At 45.0% G+C, this 21,614-nt stretch overlaps 1 protein-coding gene across 2 annotated transcripts in view; it reads left to right on the top strand.

The window, feature by feature from the left end:
- LOC311517159 (uncharacterized protein) overlaps positions 1-11,267 on the top strand; it is a 31,194-nt gene extending 19,927 nt beyond the window's left edge. For both annotated transcript variants that reach the window (XM_084621729.1, XM_084621730.1), the window contains one exon: positions 10,064-11,267. In XM_084621729.1, coding sequence (XP_084477855.1) covers positions 10,064-10,488 — 425 coding nt within the window. In that variant the 3' untranslated portion in view covers positions 10,489-11,267. The remainder of the gene's footprint in view (positions 1-10,063) is intronic.
- Positions 11,268-21,614: the final 10,347 nt, after the last annotated feature.

The raw sequence follows: 21,614 nt of genomic DNA, 5'->3' as shown, positions 1-21,614 counted from the left end.
GAGACATCTCCCTGAGTTTGCAGAGAGTCTGAAAAATAGCTTTGATGTGTGAACTTCCCCAACTATTTCAGTAGGTGCTAACTAGGTTGCCAGTGACAATGTTATAACAGTCAACAGTGGTATTCCCTTCTCATCAAAGCATGTAAGAAAGAAGAGGAAAGTGTTATGTTATGATAACCTACATCAGCATTTCTCAAAAGGTGTTGGCAAGTGAAGGACTAGCCAGGGTTGTGTGGCAGAGGTATACATTAAAATATGTAGGCCTTTAACCACACACAATGGGGCACGATTGGTTTCATTTTCCCAACTGCAGGGAGGCTCAGCTTTCAAGGGATTTGGGAATCACTGACTTAAGGGGTTTCAATCATAGAACTGGAAGGGGTCTCAAGAGGTCATCTAGTCCAGTCCCCTACACTCGTGGCAGGACTAATTATCTAAACCACTCCTGACAGGTGTTTGTCTAACCTGCTCTTTAAAATCTCCAATGATGGAGATTCCACAACCTCCCTAGGCAATTTATTTCAGTGCTTAACCACCCTGACAGTTAGGAAGTTTTTCCTAATGTCCAATCTAAACCTCCCTTGCTGCAATTTAAGCCCATTGCTTCTTGTCCTATCCTCAGAAGTTAAGAAGAACAATTTTTCTTCTTCCTCCTTGTAACAACCTTTTACATACTTGAAAACTGTTATCATGTCCCCGCTCTGTCTTCTCTTTTCCAGACTAAACAAACCCATTTTTTTCAATCTTCCCACATAGGTCATGTTTTCTAGATCTTTAATCATTTTTGTCACTCTTCTCTGGACTCTCTTCAATTTATTCACATCCTTCCTGAAATGTGGCACCCAGAACTGGACACAATACTCCAGTTGAGGCCCAATCTGAGTGGAGTAGAGCGGAAGAATTGCTTCTCGTGTCTTGCTTACAACACTCCTGCTAATACATACCAGATTGATGTTCGCTTTTTTGCAAAAGTGTTACACTGTTGACTCATCATTTAGCTTTTGATCCACTATGACCCCCAGATCCCTTTCTGCAGTACTCCTTCCTAGGCAGTCATTTCCCATTTTGTATGTGTGCAACTGATTGTTCCTTCCTCAGTGGAGTGCTTTGCATTTTTGCTTATTGAATTTCATCCTATCTACTTCAGATCATTTCTCCAGTTTGTCCAGATCATTTTGAATTTTAATCCTATCCTCCAAAGCACTTGCAACCCCTCCCAGCTTGGTATCATCCACAGAGTTTATAAGTGTACTCTGTATGCCATCATCTAAATCATTGGTGAAGATATTGAAGAGAACCGGATCCAGAACCGATCGCTGCGGGACCCCACTTGTTATGCCCTTCCAGCATGACTGTGAATCACTGATAACTACTCTCTGGGAATGGTTTGTTTATGAGAAGGTCACGCGAGACAATATCAAAAGCTTCACTAAAGTCAAGATATACCACTTCTACCGCTTCCCCCCATCCACAAGGCTTGTTATCCTGTCAAAGAAAGCTATCGGGTTGGTTTGACACGATTTGTTTTTGACAAATCCATGCTGACTCGAACTTCTCACCTTATTATCTTCTAGATGTTTGCAAATTGATTGCTTAATTATTTGCTCCATTATCTTTCCCGGTACAGAAGTTAAGCTGACTGGTCTATAATTCCCTGGGTTGTCCTTATTTCCCTTTTTATAGACGGGCACTATATTTGCCCTTTTCCAGTCTTCTGGAATCTCTCCTGTCTTCCATGACTTCTCGAAGATAATTGCTAACGACTCAGATATCTTCTCAGTCAGCTCCTTGAGTATTCTAGGATCCATTTAATCAGGCTCTGGTGACTTGAAGACATCTAATTTGTCCAAGTAATTTTTAACTTGTTCTTTCCCTATTTTAGCCTCTTCTGACCAACCTCATTTTCACTGGCATTCACTACATTAGGCATAACTAGAGATCACCAATAGACTATACAAACAGGAGGAGGGAAGTTGGTGGAAGCTTTTCATCAGCTTTCGTGGTAGAGGGCCCTTAGAAGTCTTACTCCAATCTTACTCCAGGCCACAGGTAGAGAAGAGAGAGGTTGCAGAAGATCATAGCTCAGGGAGTGCCATAAGGCCATGCCTTGCCCTCAGCCTGTAGGCTGGATGGTGAGGCCAAGTCCAAGATATAATGAGGAGAGAGATAGTTCAGTGATAACTGCCACTAGTTAGGTACTTTGGATATTGCTTTATAAACCTAAACAAACCTGTTTCAGCCTCCGGATAGACACTCTGCAACAGAGCACCACCCTAAAAGGGGCACTGTTACCTTCTGACATAGGAGATGTGTAACAGGGTGCTGGCCAGGAGGCCCTGAGCCAGGCCCCTGTTAGCCCAGCTCCAATTAAAAAGGATTAATTGGGGCTGGCTGAGTATGCCATGCCTAACTGAAAGAGGAACACCTGTGGGCCTTATTAGCCAGGGGGCTATATGAAATGAAGGGAAGGGAAGGGAAAGGTAGGGTAGGGTCACAGGCTGTGCATCCCTGTTGGCTGGAGAAGTTAGCTGTCCCCCAGGTTGCTGGTTTACAACTGTCTGTAAATAGAAGGTGGTAGGAGGTGACACTGTTAATAAAAGAAGCATTGGTGATTGCACTTGGAGGAGGTCTCTGAGGGCAAGCGAAGGCCTCGTTACAAGATGTCATGTGACATATGACAAAGCTGGAATAGAGAATGCATCCATCCATACAAAGATCAGCCCTGCCATCTATGCAGTCATCCACCCCACCTGTCAAAGGGCCAGTTGCCCAGGCTAGGCCTAACTTTATAACCGATATAAATAAGAAGGAAACAAATACAAAATATAAATTACATCTCCCTCAGAGAAATAGATAAGTTTAATTTTCACTCTTGGTTGCTATCAACCTTATCCAAACATCCTTCTGAAAAGTCCCACTAGGAAAAAAAAATCCCTGGGCACATGCTTCCCCTGCTGTCAGCTTCTTGTTGAAAAGCAGCATCTTGTTTGCCTAAGTGAAAGAAAATAAGATGAAGATACAATAAAAATGTGACAGTTGCAATACTTAGAAAACAAAGAATAGAAAATGACAAAGCTCTAATTCACTGTTCTTATAAATAACTAACTAACAATCTACTCTGTGTTGCATTCAGAACTATCGCTTTTGGGATATTGCAATTGAAGTCTTTCCTATTGTACCTTTTGTTTCTTCATGCCTTTCAGTAAAGAGAGGCCAGATAGCTCTGGGCCAAACTCTCCACTCTGTTACAGGGATGCAGTCCTGCTGAAGCCAAGAGGATTACATCACTGTAACTGAGATGAGAATTTGGGTACTGTGTGGCTGTAGAGCTAACTGGTGCAGTCTGGAGAAGGGTACTTGAGGCAGAAAGAATTCTGGCCTTTATAATAATTGGCTTGTATTTTTATGTGGCTGGGTGAAAATAAAGGCAGTTTACTGTCTCCTCAAAGAGGAGGTGCAGGCTGCATGGCGCAGATGACGTGTGTCCAGCTATCATAGATTAGTTTCATAGAATATCATAGAATTAGCTGGAGGATGGCACACTACCACCTAATGCACATATTCATCCACCCACCCCATGCACCCCAACCAACACTACCAATCTTATTCACTCACCCCACAAGGGTGCCTTGTGTCAAGACTAAAACTTGATAAAATAATCAGTGTTATAGAAATAGTAGTGGAATCTTATTTCTTTTCTCTTCTGGACAGCCCCAATCATCTTCTACTTTAGTGAAAGCACAATAGATTTATCTCCACCATATTCACTGGAGGCCACTTTCTTGTTCCTGTTTAAAGTGTTTTTCCTGAATACAGATGATATGCGATATGTGCCTTAACACTACAATACTATTGGTTTCAGCCCGTTTCAGGTATAGTAAACTTCTCAAGAGAATTAAACTGGTTTATTTTGGGGGACCTTGGATATATGTGTTGTTGGGCTTGAACATATGAACATAAGAACGGCCATATTGGGTCAGACCAATAGTCGATCTAGCCCAGTATCCTGTATTCCAGTAGTGCCCAATGCCAGATGTTTCAGAGGGAATGAAAAGAACAGGAAATCATTAAGTGATCCATCCCCTGTTGTCCATTCCCAGCTTCTGGCAAACAGAGACTAGCAACACTCAGAGCATGCGGTGGCATCCCTGACTATCTTGGCTAATATCCACTGATGGACCTGTCCTCCGTGGATTTGTTTATAGTTAATATTTACTACACAATCAGAGTGTCACTCTAAAACAATGCTTGATGTACACAGCTATATTAATGCCTACAGAATTTTTATGTATAACTCCACTTCATATCAGGACCTAGAGCAGTGGTTCTCAAAGCCGGTCCGCCGCTTGTTCAGGGAAAGCCCCTGGCGCACCGGACCGGTTTGTTTACCTGCCGCGTCCGTAGGTTCAGCCGATCGCGGCTCCCACTGGCTGCGGTTTGCCGTTCCAGGCCAATGGGGGCTGTGGGAAGTGGCGCAGGCCAAGGGACCTGCTGGCCGCCCTTCCCGCAGCCCCCATTGGCCTTGAGCGGCGAATCGCAGCCAGTGGGAGCCGCGATCGGCCGCATGGGCGGACGCGGCAGGTAAACAAACCGGTCTGGCGCGCCAGGGGCTTTCCCTGAACAAGCGGCGGACCGACTTTGAGAACCACTGACCTAGAGAACATCAGCATAAGTAATCAAAGTGTAACATCTCTGAGATTCACATTAGCACACTTAACTGTGTTATTGAAAGAAAAATTTCAAAGTTCCTGCAATTAAAAGCTAGCTTCATTATCGACTGAATATATCATAGGACGGTACACTTAAACAGTATGTCAAGTTTGAAAATAAGTTATCCTTTTGCAAAGTAAACTACAATACCACATAGAAGCACAAGGGAGTTAAATGTTAGCTCATCTCTAATTCCTAGTGAACAGGTGTCCAAATCACACCTTGTCATCACAAATTGTCATTCTTGTTGACAGTCTCAGTAGAGAGGCAAAGTATTGAATGGACATGGAGAATGAACTGTACTCTCACCCCTACACAGGGGAAAGAGAATGAGAGGTGCAGCTGTCCAAAGAAAGGAAAGGAGAGGGGAAAATGCTCAACACATGAGAGTTGAAAAGGTCTGATTATGAATAGAAGGGGTTAAGCGTGGCAGGAGAGAGAAAAAGGATGAAATGAAAGAAGGGAATAAGCAAGAAAAGACAGTGAAATTAATTCATGCATGTGCCTTTATTTTATGTTTTTTTGGTTTTTGTTTTGCTTGGTGCAGTATTTGCAATAAATTTAGCCTAGCACCTTCTTCTGTTTGTGTCACAAAGAAATATTTATTTATTCATTTTTTTTCTAAATGACTTCAGTGTTGTCTGGGAACATATTTCAGACTCTGGATGGCTTGCAAACTATTTGACACGAATATTGCTTTGAATGGTTAGTGTTCATAGTATGTTATTCCTGCTCTGTGATTGGTCACCTTGTTATCTGTGGCTAAATACTACATTCTATACCCAAACACTGTAACTAGTCCAGACTAGGATATAAAGGCATATTCTAACACCACCTATCTAACACTACATATCTAACATGTTCTAAAAGTCTAGTGTGGGCAAGAGACTGTAGACTTTAATGTGTGCTGACCAGGCTTAGCTGAAGCATTCCTTATCACATGTCAAAGTCTACACTGCCTTGTCTACACTTGACTGTTAGAACATGTTAGTTAGGAGGTGTTCTAATGCCACATCTTTAACAAGACAAACCCACAGACAGAAGGGGCCTTTGTAGACTCCATCCCTCCTTGTTTTGAGAATTATTGCTTGATATTAAATATAAATGTATATGCATAACTATGCATGGGCCTCTGTACAAGCAGCTGGACTCCACTTACACTGCATCCCATGAAGCAGATGGCAGCCTACAATAATACCTAGTTCTTATATAGTGCTTTTAATCAGTAGATTTCAAAGTGCTTTACAGAGTAATGAATAAAGAAACAAATAAAATGAGTTGGTTAACTTTTGGAGGCAGGGGCCTTGTCTAGACTTCAACTTTCAGTCATGTTGTCACATATATTCAGTAATATGATTGTGCTAATGTAGGCAACTTCACAAATGTTTGTGCCTGGGAGTGGTTTACCCTAAGCTGAGCCTGGAACAAATCTTTGTGAAGGTTGGGTGTTTTCAGTTCTATGGCAGGGGTCTCAAACACATGGCCCACGGAGTTATTTCCTGCAGCCCGCCATAGGCGCCGACTCCACTGGCAGCCAAGCTCCCCTCACTCCCCACCTCCCCGCCTCCCCTCCCAAGCACGCTGCCCTCCTGCTCTTCCGCCTACCTCCCAGTGCTTCCAGCCTCCAAACAGCTGTTTGGCAGTGCTTAGGACTTTACAGGAAGGAGAGGGGAGGAGCTAGGATGCGGCGTGCTCAGGGGAGAAGGTGGAGAAGAGTCGGGGCCAGGGCAGGGATTTGGGCAAAAGAGTAAACAGTATAAAACTAACAAGGTACTGTATAGCCAAGGAGGGGACATTCTTAGATCAAATGTTCTGGGCAAACCATAATTTGGCACCTTCACAAAATAATCAGGTGCTCTTGGAGGTGATGGAGGGAGTGTTGGGCACACCCTCGTTTTCATCCCTAGAGCACTCTGGTGAAGACACATTATGTTGACAGAAGAGCACTCTCCCATTGGTATAATTACTCTACCTCAATGAGAGGCAGAAGCTATGTTGGCGGGAGAGCATCTTCTGCCCAAATAGTATGGTGTGGACGCCACTTTAATTTGATGTAAGTTACATCACTTAGGAGAGTGTTTTTTTCACATCCCTGAGTGACGTAACTTATATCAACTTAAGCGGTAGTATAGACAAGCCCTAAGGCTAGACATACTGTTTTCCATAAAATGTGTGGAATCCTACAAGACAGTGAAAATGCAAAGGACACTATCTGAAAGTGTGAAACCTCATCTTTCTGAAGCAATAGAGAAGAATCTTTTGATGCTTGCACAGCACTTAAAAATGAGTTCAAGTCATGTAGCCATTTCTTTCTATTTGTCAAAGTCAGCAACTAAAAAAGAATAAGGTTATGTCTACACTGGCAATTGAGTGACAAAACTTTTGTCGTTCAGATGTGCTAACACCCTCTTCCCCCCCAAAAGACAAAAGTTTTGCCACAGCAAGTGTCAGTGTGAACAGCATGTTGTTAGCAGGAGAGCTCTCCTGTTAACAACGCGAACGCCACTCATTGGGGATGGAAGTATTTTGTTGGCCAAAGTGCTGACAAACAGCAGCTACATGCCTGACTTTTAGTGACATGGCTGTGTCGATACGGCAGTGTCGCTAAAAGCTGTGTAGTTTAGACAAAGCCTACGTGTCTAAAAATGAAGCAGATATTTCCAAGCAACGAGGGTATGAGGGCTGTTATGAGAATCTTAGAATATGTGAATCAGCAGACCTGGAAACAAATAATCAAAATGATGAAAGAAATATACCATCAGAGGCAGAGCTCAAATTATTTGCACAGCCAAAAACGATCGTCTTTCAATTACTTTTCAAACACATAAGTATAGGCCCTCAGTATATCATTCTCCAGCTACAGTGGTGTTGCATGATGTACAATAAATTTATTAAATAAGCATCAGAGATTCATTATACAACACATTGTTTTTTAGTGCTGTTGCCCCTTTTTGACCCACGTGGCTAGTCCAAATTCAGGGCTCTGGGTATGTTCCAGTGAGGAGAAATGGTGATGGGTATTTTTGGATGCAGTCTTATTTATTTACAAGGAGGGTACAAAGCCCTGCGTCTCTGACTTCAGGAGGAACCAAGAACAAACGGAGCAGTTTCTTAGCTTACAGCCCAAGCCTCTTTAACCAACAGCCTTCCCTGCCTCTTCCCCCACCCGCAAAGTATCCAAACATACCAAAACACAAACAATATTCAGCAAAAGCCCTCTCACTGCCCCTTCTCCCAGGGACGTCAGAACAGGGGGATGATGGAGGCATGGACCCTCCACTCCTTACTGTCTGTAAGGGCGAGGAATGGTGGGGGGAGGAGGTGGAGAGGAGTGAGCGAGGGGTGGAGTCTTGATTGGAAGAAGCAGCACAGAAGTGGGGCCTCAGGGAAGAGGTGGCGTGGGGATGAGGGTTCAGGGAGAAAGGGGCGGCGCAAGGGTGGGGGCTTGGAGAGAAGGGACGGTGCAGGGGCGGGGCCACTGTTCAGACACTAGTGGCCTCTCCCACTTTTAGGGGGCTTCCGCTGCTCCTGCTTCTGCCCATTCAGTCCAAACTCCTGGGTGGGTTCACAACTGCCTTTTGTCTTAGATGGGGGGTTTCAGATTAACGCATCCTGACAGTTATGGTAATTGAAGGGCATATTCATACCAAATCTCAATGAGGTTTTAACTCAACCCATAACAAGGTTTCACTCAGTTGATAACAGTATAATTTAGAAACATAAATGTTTGAGATTACAGCAGACTGACATGGTATAAACCTGGGTTTCTAGCATTAGAGACTCTATTAAGAACAGTACTTCCCATGACATACAAAATATGATGTGATGTGAGCAAGCAACATGGGGAGCAAGGGAAGTCAGTTTTGCTTTGTTCCTGCTTTCAGATTGCAAGGCATTTATTCACATGGCTGAAAGAAAAGATTAATTGATTCGATTCTTCTTCAGATATTTTAATTTTAATAAACTCACTGAAGGAACAAAAGATATTTCAACCAAAGTACAATCCTAATGAAATGCACCTGGTGTATGGTTATTATATGAGAATATAAAATTGTTTATCAGCTTTTTTGCATGCGAATTTCCTTTGGATGGGCTTAAAAAAATACTCAATTATAGACAACTTGGTTCTTAAAAGTTTGAAGTATTTGGTGGTGGGGACTGTCAGTGCTGAATCACTTTAAACACTACTGTTCCAATTCTCAGGGTGCTTCGGCCCCTTTGTGCTCTACTTCAGAGGTGAGAAACTTAACCTTTTGGGTGAGATGGTTAATTTCATGTAACTGAATGGCAATGCCTGCTGAAACATTATTAGTGGTATAAATCAGGCTCAGTAATGGTCTCATCAACAAGTAGTAGTGATGTGTGTTGTATATACATGGAAGGGGAAAAAAACAACCCCATTTCCTTTCCAAGTTATCCCCCTGCATTATGCTTAACTTAAACACAAATACTGCAGTGAAGAGGGTCTTATTTGTTATAATTACAACTTGTAATGTCCTGCCCATTTGGTCACTTTCTATACCTTTATCTTATTTTTCTTGTTTAAGAAATTTACCCCTGATTGTAACTACAGATTATATCTGTATAATGAACTGTATTTATGTTAAACAACTGGGGAAAAAATCTATTCTGCTGATAAGCAAATATGTAAGTACATGCTTTTTGCAGCAAGAATCTATTTGATAACTTACTAACAATAACCTTGTCTTGCAAATTTGATGCAAGTCTCCTGAGTGACGCAACATACATAAATACAATAAAATTGAGTCCAATTCATGTGCTTTTAATATAAGCTTTTTTAATGACAGGTTTCAGAGTAACCGCCATGTTAGTCTGTATTCGCAAAAAGAAGAGGAGTACTTGAAGTACTCCTTTTCTTTTAGCTTTTTTAATGTAATTTCCTAGGGATTTTTTTAAAAGGGAAAGGTAGAGACAAGTTCTTCTATGTAGAACTGTAACAACTACCCAACAGGGCTTGAACTCTGGACTTCCAGCATTATAGCACTGATGTTTATCACTTGCACAATAGACTAACGTATGTGTACACTACGAAATTAGGTCAATTTTATAGAAGTCAATTTTTAGAAATCGATTTTATACGTCCCCACTAAGTGCATTAAATCAGCGGAGTGTGTCCTCAATACCGTGGCTAGCATCAACTTACGGAGCGATGCACTGTGGGTAGCTATCCCACAGTTCCCGCAGTCTCCACTGCCCATTGGACTTCTCAGTTAAGCTCCCAATGCTTGATGGGGCAAAAACATTGTCACAGGTCGTTTTGGGAACATGTCATCAGTCGCCCCTCCCTCTGTGAAAGCAACAGCAGACAATCATTTTGCGCCTTTTTTCCTAGGTTACCCGTGCAGACGCCATACCACGGCAAGCATGGAGCCTGCTCAGCTCACCACTGCTGATGTGAGCATTGTAAACACCTTGCGCATTATCCTGGAGTTTATGCAGAACCAGGCTAAGAGATGCCAGCATGAGGACGATTGTGATGAGGACATGAACACAGATGTTCCTGAAAGCCAGGGCTGTGGCAATTGGGACATCATGGCGGCAGTGGAGCTGGTTGATACAGTGGAACACCGATTCTGGGCCCGGCAAACAAGCACAGAGTGGTGGGACTGCACAGTGTTGCAGGTATGGGATGATTCAGAGTGGCTGCGAAACTTTCATATGCATAAGGCCACTTTCCTTGAACTTTGTGAGTTGTTTTCTCCCGCCCTGAAGCGCAGGAATACCAAGATGAGAGCTGCCCTGACAGCTGAGAAGTGAGCGGTGATAGCCTTGTGGAAGGTTGCAACGCCTGACTGCTACCGGTCAGTCAAGAATCAATTTGGAGTGGGCAAGTCTTCTGTGGGGACTGCTGTGATCCAAGTAGCCAATGCAATCACTGATGTTCTGCTATCAAGGATAGCGACTCTGGGAAATATAGAGGTCATACTGGATGGCTTTGCTGCAATGGGGTTCCCTAACTGTGGTGGGGCGATAGACGGAAAGCATATCCTTATCTTGGCACTGGACCACCTTGCCAACCAGTACGTAAACCGCAAGGGGTACTTCTCAATGGTGCTGCAAGCACTGGTGGATCACAAGGGACGTTTCACCGACGTCAGCGTGGGATGGCTGGGAAAGGTGCATGACACTCGTATCTTTAGGAACTCCGGGCTCTTCGAGGAGTTGCAAGAAGGGACTTACTTCTCAAACCAGAAAATTACTGTTGGGGATGTTGAAATGCCAACAGTTATCCTTGGGGACCCAGCCTACCCCTTGCTCCCATGGCTCATGAAGCGGTACACAGACAGCCTGGACAGTAGTAAGGAGCAGTTCAACTATTGGCTGAGCAAGTGCAGAATGGTGGTAGAATGTGCCTTTGGACGTTAGAAGGTCGTTGGCACTGTTTGCTGACTAGATTAGAACTCAGCGCAACCAACATTCCCATTGTTATTGCTGCTTGCTGTGTGCTCCATAATATCTGTGAGAGTAAGGGGGAGACGTTTATGGTGGGGTGGGAGGTTGAGGCAAATTGCCTGGTGGCCAATTTTGAGCAGTCAGACACCAGGGCGATTAGAAGAGCACAGCTAGGTATGCTGAACATCAGAGGCTTTGAAAACCAGTTTTATGACTGGCCAGGCTACGGTGTGACAGTTGTGTGTGTTTCTCCTTGCTGCAAACGCGCCCCCTTTGTTGATTTTAATTCCCTATAAGCTAACCACCCTCCCCACTTTGATCACAGCTGGCAAAGGAAATAAAGTAATTATTGTTTTGAAACCATGCACTCTTTTTTTATTAATTAAAAAAAAAGTGAGCTAGCTGACAAAGTAGCCCGGGTGGGGTGGGGTGGGGTGAGGGAGGAGGGAAGGACAAGGCCACGTTGCTTATTGTAGCCACACTGCAGATCAAAACTGTTTGCATGACAGCCTTCTGTTGCTTGGGCCATCCTCTGGAGTGGAGTGGCTGGGTGCCCGAAGCCTCCCTCCCCTCCCCCCCCATTCTTGGGAGTCTGGGTGAGGAGGATAGGGAGCTTGGGGAGGAGGCCAGGCGGTTATACAGTGGACGCAGGGGGAGGGTCTGTTCTCTTGTTGGCTTTCCTGCAGCTCCAGCAGATGCTTCATCATGTCCGTTTGCTCCCCCCTTAGCCTCAGCTCGCCTCCTGCCTCTGCTCTTCACGCTCACTTAATGCTTTCCTGGCCTCTGTCACTGAATGCATCCATGCATTCAGCTGTGCACTATCAATGCGGGAGGACGGCATGAGCTCGGAAAACAAGTCATCGCAAGTGCATTTTTTTTCGTGTTCTAATCTGCGATAACCTCAGGGACGTAAATGATAGGGGGAGCATAGAAACATTTGCACCTGGGAGGAGATAAAAAGGGAGAGTAAAATTTAAGATGATACATTTCTGAGAACAAAAGGGAGACTCTTTCACAGTGAATCAAGCAATTCACAGCAGACAGCACATGTGCTTTAGATACAAGCTTGCATTTTGCCTTTTATATTGAGCGCCTGCCGATATGGTGACACATCACACACGGCTGGGCAACAGAATTTGGTTTCCGGGCAGCCATGGTAAGCCAAAGGGTATACGGGGTTGGTTTCTTACGCCTTCATAACAAGTGGGAATGGTTTCAAACTGCAGCACCGTCCTTTCCCATAGCAAGCAATGCTGGTTGGGTTTCACATTTAAAAGGAGGGGCTGCGGTTTTCAGATGGATGTGCAGCACACACCTCCCACACCCCGCCACGTGGCTATTCTCTGGGATGATCCCTTTTAGCCAAGCACAAACAACCCAGCATGAACAGGGTCCTTTTACTGTTCCCTTACATAAATTCCCCTACTTCAACCAGGTGACCATGAATGATATCACTCTCCTGAGGCTAACACTGAAAGATATAGACAGAATATTGCTTGAATGTGACCAAAACCCAGGACCATTGGCTGCCATGCTTTGTGCTGCTGTGATTCCAGACTATTTGCTACTGGCTTGGCATGGTAAAGTGTCCTATGGACCGTGGAGGATGAAATAAGGCAGCCCTCCCCAGAAACCTTCTGCAAAGGCTCTCAGAGTACCTTCAGGAGAGCTTCATGGAGATGTCCCTGGAGGATTCCTGCTCCATCCCCAGACACATTAACAGACTTTTCCATTAGCTGTACTGGCCGTGAATGCATCCTGCAATTCTTCAAGGCAAATCAGACATTAAACAGTATTGCTTTTAAACCCTGTACTGTAGTTACAAATGTGCACTCAACAGAGCTGCCTTCTTCAGGTTCAGGGTTGGGGATCCTGCCTTGGGAGTATATTGGCTCCAGGGTGCTGAAAAGGTCATGGCTTCCAGGGAGAAGAGATTCATCGCTTGCCTGCTGCGCATTCTCCTTCTCCTCCTCCTCATCCACAAAATCCTCCTCCCTGTTGCGTGAGACTCCCCCCTTGCAGGTGTCCACGGACAGTGGTGGGGTAGTGGTAGGGTCCCCCCCTAGAATGCCATGCAGCTGATCATAGAAGTGGCATGTATGGGGCTCTGATCCGGAGCGACTGTTTGCCTCCTTTGTCTTTTGGAAGGCTTGCCTGAGCTCCTTGACTTTCACGCGGCACTGCTGTGTGTCCCTGTTGTAGCCTCTGTCCTTCATGCTCTGTGCGATTTTGGCATATATATTAGCATTTCTTCTTTTTGATCGGCATTCGGCTTGCACAGATTCTTCTCCCCATACAGCAATCAGATCCAGTGTCTCCCTTTCGGTCCATGCTGGAGCTTGTTTGCGATTCTGGGGGGACTGCATGGTCACCTGTGCTGCTGAGCTCACCACTCTGACCAAACAGGAAATGAAATTCAAAATTTCCTGGGGGTTTTCCTGTGTACCTGGCTAGTGCATCGGACTTCAAAGTGCTGTCCAGAGCAGTCACATTGGAGCAGTCTGGGATAGCTCCCAGAGGCCACTACCGTCAAATTGCGTCTGCACTACCCCAGATTCGACCCAGCAAGGTTGATTTTAGCGCTACTCCCCTCGCCGGAGAGGAGTACAGAAGTCGATTTTAGGAGCCCTTTAGGTCGATGGAACGGGGTTGGTTGTGTTGACGCAGTCATTTTAAAATAGTACTAACACGGCTAAATTCGACCTAAACCTGTAGTGTAGACCAGGGCTTAGTTTATTAGCTGCTAGGAGAAAATTATTATCTAAGGCCTTATCCTACCTGCCACCACCAGTGTAGACAAGTGTAACTACACATCACAGTAAAAAGCAGGCTGCCTCTACATTGCAGTGTGTAGCTACATCTGGCAATGAAAGGTTCTGACAGAGGGTAGGCAGTGGGACACTACACTGCTAAAAATAGCAGTATAGATGAGGGAGGAACTGCTTGGGTGTGTAGAGAGCTGGTACATACACTAAAGTTGTGGCATGTCTTTTGTCTACTCTCCTAAGCAGTGCCTGCTATTTATACCCATGCCAGCAGTTTTTGCAGCGTATGTACTCTATATGCTGCTGTAAATGTAGATATAGCCTAGGCAGTGGGGATGAGTGCTGAGAGTTGTGCTGGGTCTAGGCATGGTCAAGGAAGCCCAGCTTAACTCTCTCCTTTCCCCACCTTATGAGGTGGGGAAGCTCCTGCCACACGTGATGCCTCCAGAGGAGGCAGCAGAGATGGACTGCTTGTGCAAAGGGGTTGAGGAGAGCCCGACTTGACTCTTTAGCCACCCCCTACATAGCGGCTTTGGTAGCTCCTGGCCTAAGTGTTGCCATGCAATATGCTGCTGCTGAGTGTTGGGCATATTTCCGATCCTCCCTTAGGTCATGTCTCCAGGCAGAGTTCCTCTGGGCCATATCCACTGGCTCCCTGTGAGCAGTGAGTGCTGTCCAGGGTTCTCTGCTTTGTATTTCCATCTGGTTCCTTGATTTTGACTCTATGACCTCACTCCCATCCCTGTTTTATCGTTTTTTGCTTCGCAAACTCTGTTGACGCCTGGGTCCAGTGGCTCCTCCCCTTAGGGGAGGGAGAGGGGCTTTATATGTGGGCAGGCTTGCACCCGCCCTTCCCTGGCTATTCAATAGGTGCTGCTGCTGTTGTTTTGCCAGTGGCAGTGTATGCCCAACATTTTAGAGCGTGTCCTGAGGAACACAAGGGAGAGCAGGGAAATGTGATGGTCAAAACTTTAAATCTTAGCAAAACCTGAACAGAATTTAATGTGACAAAGAAAAGCCAACTCTCTAGCCTGGAGGCTTTCCCCCAGCATATTTCAAAGGCCAGCTGCAAACAGTGGAGGTTTTAGTGTGTGTTAAAAAAATTCAAACATTTTTTATAATGGAAAGTGTTAGGCAACCTAAATACAGGGGTTGCCGCCAGCTCCCCCATAATACCTTTTATATTTAAAAAAATACACACCACAACCATGACATTTTCTTGCTTCCTTATCTTCCATAACTGACGTTTATCATCTGTAATCGATCAGTAGGAACTGATAATTAATTGATTTCCCTATGAATGAAAACAAAACATAAAATCACTGAGGAATAGCAGATATGGACTCTGTCCTGTTAGAACCCTTCAGTGACCTATGTAGCTGCGACCTATGGAAACCAGATACAGGAAACTGGACGGTGGATGTAGTCTTCATTGTAAATAAACCTGCTGTAAGGGGAAGAAGGACTCTTTCAATAGTGGGTCTAAATCAGAACCTCAAATCCAAACTCCAAGGGGATGAGGTGGACAAGAGTTTCTTCAGGCAACTAACAGAAGTTACTAGATCACAGGCCATGGTTCTCATGTGGGAATTCAATCATAGTGATATCTGGTGGGAGAGCAATACAGCAGTGCACAGACAATCCAGGAAGTTTTTGGAAAATGTAGGGGACAATTTCCTGGTGCAAGTGCTGGAGGAACCAACTAGGGGCAGAGCTCTTCTTGATCTGCAGCTCACAAAGAGGGAAGAATTAGTAGGGGGAAGCCAAAGTGGATGAGAACGTGGGAGGCAGTGATGATGAGATGGTCGAGTTCAGAATCCTGACAAAAGGAAGAAAGGAGAGCAGCAGAATACGGACCCTGGACTTCAGAAAAGCAGACTTTGACTCCTCAGGGAACTGATGGGCAGGATCCCCTGGGAGAATAACATGAGGGGGAAAGGAGTCCAGGAGAGCTGGCTGTATTTTAAAGAATCCTTATGGAGGTTGCAGGAACAAACCATCCCGATGTGTAGAAAGAATAGTAAATATGACAGGCAACCAGCTTGGCTTAACAGTGAAATCCTTGCTGATCTTAAACACAAAAAAAGAAGCTTACAAGAAGTGGAAGCTTGGACAAATGACCAGGGAGGAGTATAAAAATATTGCTCAGGCATGCAGGAGTGAAATCAGGAAGGCCAAATCACTTGGAGTTGCAACTAGCAAGGGATGTTAAGAGTAACAAGAAGGGTTTCTACAGGTATGTTAGCAACAAGAAGAAGGTCATGGAAAGTGTGGGCCCCTTACTGAATGGGGGAGGCAACCTAGTGACAGAGGATGTGGAAAAAGCTAATGTACTTAATGCTTTTTTTGCCTCTGTCTTCACGAACAAAGTCGGCTCCCAGACTACTGCACTGGGAAGCACAGTGTAGGCGGGGGGGGAGGTGACCAGCCCTCTGTGGAGAAAGAAGTGGTTTGGGACTATTTAGAAAAACTGGACGAGCACAAGTCCATGGGGCCGGATGCACTGCATCCGAGGGTGCTAAAGGAGTTGGCGGATGTGATTGCAGAACCATTGGCCATTATCTTTGAAAACTCATGGCCATCAGGGGAGGTCCCGGATGACTGGAAAAAGACTAATGTAGTGCCCATCTTTCAAAAAGGGAAGAAGGAGGATCCAGGGAACTACAGGCCAGTCAGCCTCACCTCAGTCCGTGGAAAAATCATGGAGCAGGTCCTCAAGGAATCAATTCTGAAGCACTTAGAGGAGAGGAAAGTGATCAGGAACAGTCAGCATGGATTCACCAAGGGCAAGTCATGCCTGACTAACCTAATTGCCTTCTATGATGAGATAACTGGCTCTGTGGATGAGGGGAAAGCAGTGGACATGTTATTCCTTGACTTTAGCAAAGCTTTTGATATGGTCTCCCACAGAATTCTTGCCAGCAAGTTAAAAAACTATGGGCTGGATGAATGGACTATAAGGTGGATAGAAAGCTGGCTAGATCATTGCGCTCAACGGGTAGTGATCAATGTCTAGTTGGCAGCCGGTATCAAGTGGAGTGCCCCAAGGGTCAATCCTGGGGCCAGTTTTGTTCAATATCTTCATAAATGATCTGGAGGATGGCATGGATTGCACCCTCAGCAAGTTTGCAGATGACACTAAACTGGGAGGAGAGGTAGATACGCTGGAGGGTAGGGATGGGATACAGAGGGGCCTAGACAAATTAGAGGATTGGGCCAAAAGAAATCTGATGAGGTTCAATAAGGACAAGTGCAGAATCCTGCACTAAGGACGGAAGAATCCCATGCACTGCTACAGACTAGGGACCGAGTGGCTAGGCAGAAGTTCTGCAGAAAAGGACCTAGGGGTTACCGTGGACAAGAAGCTGGATATGAGTCAACAGTGTGCCCTTGTTGCCAAGAAGGCTAATGGCATTTTGGGCTGTATAAGTAGGAGCATTGCCAGCAGATCGAGGCACATGATCATTCCTCTCTATTCGGCATTGGTGAGGCCTCATTTGGAGTACTGTGGATGTGGAAAAATTGGAAAGAGTCCAGCGGAGGGCAACAAAAATGATTAGGGGGTGGAGCACATGACTTAAGAGGAGAGGCTGAGGGAACTGGAATTATTTAGTCTGCAGAAGAGAAGAATGAGGGGGGATTTGATAGCTGCTTTCAACTACCTGAAAGGGGATTCCAAAGAGGATGGATCTAGACTGTTCTCAGTGGTAGCAGATGACAGAACAAGGAGTAATGGTCTCAAGTTGCAGTGGGAGAGGTTTAGGTTGGATATTAGGAAAAACTTTTTCAGTAGGAGGATGGTGAAGCGCTGGAATGGGTTACCTAGGGAAGTGGTGGAATCTCCTTCCTTACAGGTTTTTAAGATCAGGCTTGACAAAGCCCTGGCTGGGATAATTTAGTTGGGGATTGGTCCTGCTTTGAGCAGGGGTTGGACTAGATGACCTCCTGAGGTCCCTTCCAACCCTGATATTCTATGATTCTAAAGCACCCTGATCTTTGAGGAAAACTCAGACTTTGACCCACTCTGTGGCTCATCTCTAGTAATAAGGAGAGACTTTAAATAGACATTTAATTTGGTTGGTGACCAAGAAAACTGCTTTTAAAAATACTCTGATATTATAGAGAGAAGGTGGGTGAGGTAATAGCTTTTACTGGACCAACTTCTGCTGGTGAAAGAGAGACTCATTCTAGCTCCACAAGAGGTTGTCTTCAGGTGATTGAATAAGAGCTCTGTGGAGCTGAAAAGCTTGTCTCTTTCACCAATAGAGGTTGATCCAGTAAAAGATATTACCTCACCCCCACCCCCTTTCCCTCTCTAATGTCCTGGGGCCAATGTGGGTACAGCCACAGGCACCGCTTTCCAAAGTGCCAGGGGCTGCTTGAACCCCAGCTCTGCCCCAGGCCCTAACCCTGCCCTACCTCTTCCCGGCCCCGCTCCACCCCCACCCCGCCTCTTCCCGCCCAGTTCCGCCCCTCCCCTGAGCGCCCCACATCCTCACTCCTCCCCCTCCCACCCAGCCTCCTGCACGCTGCAAAACAGCTGATTGCGGTGGGCGGGAGGCACAGGGAGGGAAGGGGGAGGTGCTGATTCGCGGGGTGCACCGGCAGGCCGGAGGTGCTGGGGTATGGGGCAGTTGGTAGGGGGGCTGCCAGTGGGTGCTCAGCACCCACCATTTTTCCATATGGGTGCTTCAGCTCCAGAGCACCCACGGAGTTGGCAAATATGGGTACAACACCACTGCAAACAAAATATGTGATATTATAGTGAAACAATAGCAAACAATCATTATTATTTTTGTGATGAGGTGTGTGCCCCACACTGGCAATGACAGGGTTAAGAGGCGCTGGAGAGCCCAATTAGCCCTTGCTGTGATGCCTGAGTGGGAGACAGATAATTAGGGATTAGGCCCATCTGGGGAGCACTAGATTGTGTGATTCCTGTACAGGAAGGACTGCAGGACTATACAGAGGGGAGATATGGGAGATAGAAAATTGGAAGATTTTATTTTGTGAAAGGAATGATAGAGGAGCCCGCAGAAAGATGTTTGTACCCTGCGGCTGTCCTTGAAGCGAGAGAGTAGCTGGGGAGAAGGAGCCTTCTAAAGTAAGCCTGGAAGAAAAGAGAGATTCTAGGGAAGGAGCTCTGAAGGTCAGTGGCTTGGGAGAAGCTGGGCCTCTGGCACTCCGTAATAGAGTGAGGAAGAATTCTGCAGAAGATTGAGCCTGGGAAGGGTGGCAAGAATTCTTGAGATTGGACCTTCTTACCCCAGAGGAATGGGATTTTTAGTGTGATCTGTTTGGAGGGCCAAGCCACTGCACAGACCACAGAAGCCTGGAGGAGGGTGAGGCAGAGGGATTGCAATGTTGGGTCTTGTTGTGAGGAAGTGCTATGGGATGGTGAGTCTATGACAATTTTATATTACATTAGTGGTTAGAGATCACATCTGAACACATGGCCCCATTGTGCTCAGTGCTGTACACATATACAGTAATGTTGTTCTAGCCTCAGAGAACTTACTGTCTAATGGGGAGTAGTGGTTCTATCATCCCCATTTTATAGATAGGGAACTGAGGCACAAAGAGACTGAGTGACTTATGTCACACAGGAAGTCTATGACAAAACCAGAAATTGAAGCCAGTTCTTGAGTCTTTCCAATGCCTTAAATGCAAGATTATCCTTCTTCTCTAAATGTTGAAGTTAAAGAAGCTAGTGCATGTGGCTGAATGGGATGCAGACAACCACTGTGTAAAGAGTGTGCCCTAGAGGTCCAATACTGGTAATAATACTAGGATTTTGGGTCTAATGCTATTTGCCAGCAGCATCAATAGATATTTCCACTTTGCTTGTAATCAGGTGGCTATCATGTTTTAAAAAGGAAAAATAAATAGCCTATCCGGTGCCCTACTAATAGTCAATAAACCAGTTAATTTCTTATGTCTGCTCACTCATTGGTGGATAATGTGTATGGAAAACAACAAGTAGTCATCTAGTCCGCCCTTCGCACTGCAGCACGGAGGAATGTTTCCAATAGATAAACTTTATCTAGGTGACCTCTAAATATTTCCAGTGACCTCACGAGTATTCCACATTCTAATTGTTCTTACTATTAAAGAAAAATGTTTCCTGATGTTGGTTATAAATTCTTTTAAGAAGACTACCATGCCTAATTCTGCTCTCTGACATGACCAGAAAAGCTCCTTTCTCTCACCAATGCAGACACCCTTTTAAGTTTTTGCAGACTTCTCATAACCTCTTTTCTCTAAGCTATATGCACTGAGGAAAGTCATAGAGTTTAATGTCTCTTCCTACAAGTCCTTTATCAGATTAGTAGCTCTTCACTGAATTGCCTCTGATTTTCAGTATCATTCTCATTACTGGGGTGTCCAACTTGCATGTAGTATTGCAAGTGTGGGCTTTAATGCTGTATAAGGAATGAATAGTCCTTACTTTCCAATCCTTGTTGCTTTACTGTATCGTAATGTTATTTTGCTTATGTTGTGATTAGATTTTCACCGTCCGACGTTCTCATTTACACCAGTTTTGCACTCATCCCTTTCGACATTTATTTTACATTAGAAAAATAATTTGAAGCATTTAACAAAATTCTCCAGATGTTTTTATTAATGGAAAAATCAGAGGTGAAGAGACAGCCAATGGTAAAATGTTGCTAAGCCTCTGTTTCAAGATCTGGATTGTAAAACTTCTGCCTTGCACCAAGTAATAAAACCATACTGAATTTGCTCCTGCACTACTATAAGAGCCATTCCCATTTCAGAGACCCACTTTGACTTTTTACATAGAACTGTTGTTCAATGGGACTAAAGCTGTGAAAAATCTGTTACAAAAATGACCCTTCCCTTCCCAGCCAGTTCAGAGTTTTTTCTTCTGCTACTGTTGGTTGTTCCTTGGTTTTTGTTTTTTGTTTTGTTCTGCACAATTCAAGGGCCAAATACTCTCCAAGCCAGAGACGCATCTACTATTGGAGTCCTCTCTTCCTCCTCCTCCTCCTCCACCAACAAAATGACCAGAAGGTCAAAATATGAGACTATCCAGAACAAATAAAAAAACCCACAGCTTAAGGGAGTTCTTTTTTTAAGAGCAAAAAAGCAAACCATTACAATTTCTGAAAGCCTCATCTCCAAAGAATTATCAGCAAAGTAGCTCAGAGTAAATGCACTCAGTATCATACACAGAATAATCTATAAATATGTCTGTGAGGGGGTGGGGAGAAGCTTCTTATTCTTGGGTCTGATTCTGAGATGAGCTGGACATCAGTAACTCCTGATCATTTCAAGGGGTATTTCAGGTGCTTAGCACCTGTCAGGAACTGACTCTTCATGACTCTGATGGTTTCCAGGGTTCTGTATAATATGAATTAATTCCCTTTGTAACGGGGTATCCATCCCCACAAGACCTGAAGGGGTTAAGATGGCTAGCTGGGCCAATTAACTGCCCAGGCTTCAGATGGAGGAGGAGCAGCCAGGGAGCAGAGATTAATTAAAAGAGTCTCAGCTAGACAGGAGTAGGAGGGGCCTGTATAAATCCCAGGAGCTGAGAGCGGAAGGGGGCTGCAGGGAAGTAACCTGTAGCCACTCCCTGGGAGAAGGGATGTGTGTTTAGGGCTATAGAGGCAAGTAGCTTGCAGTTACTCCCTGGGAGGAGGGAGTTGGTAAATCCAGAGAGGGAGGAAAGCTAGAAAGAGAGGAGAACTCAGGGGAAAAAAG

Source organism: Lepidochelys olivacea, assembly GCF_965140295.1.
Source record: "Lepidochelys olivacea isolate rLepOli2 genome assembly, chromosome: 2".
Classification (NCBI taxonomy): domain Eukaryota; kingdom Metazoa; phylum Chordata; order Testudines; family Cheloniidae; genus Lepidochelys; species Lepidochelys olivacea.
Note: the sequence above shows the minus strand (reverse complement) of the source record. Positions and strands in the feature narration are given on the sequence as shown.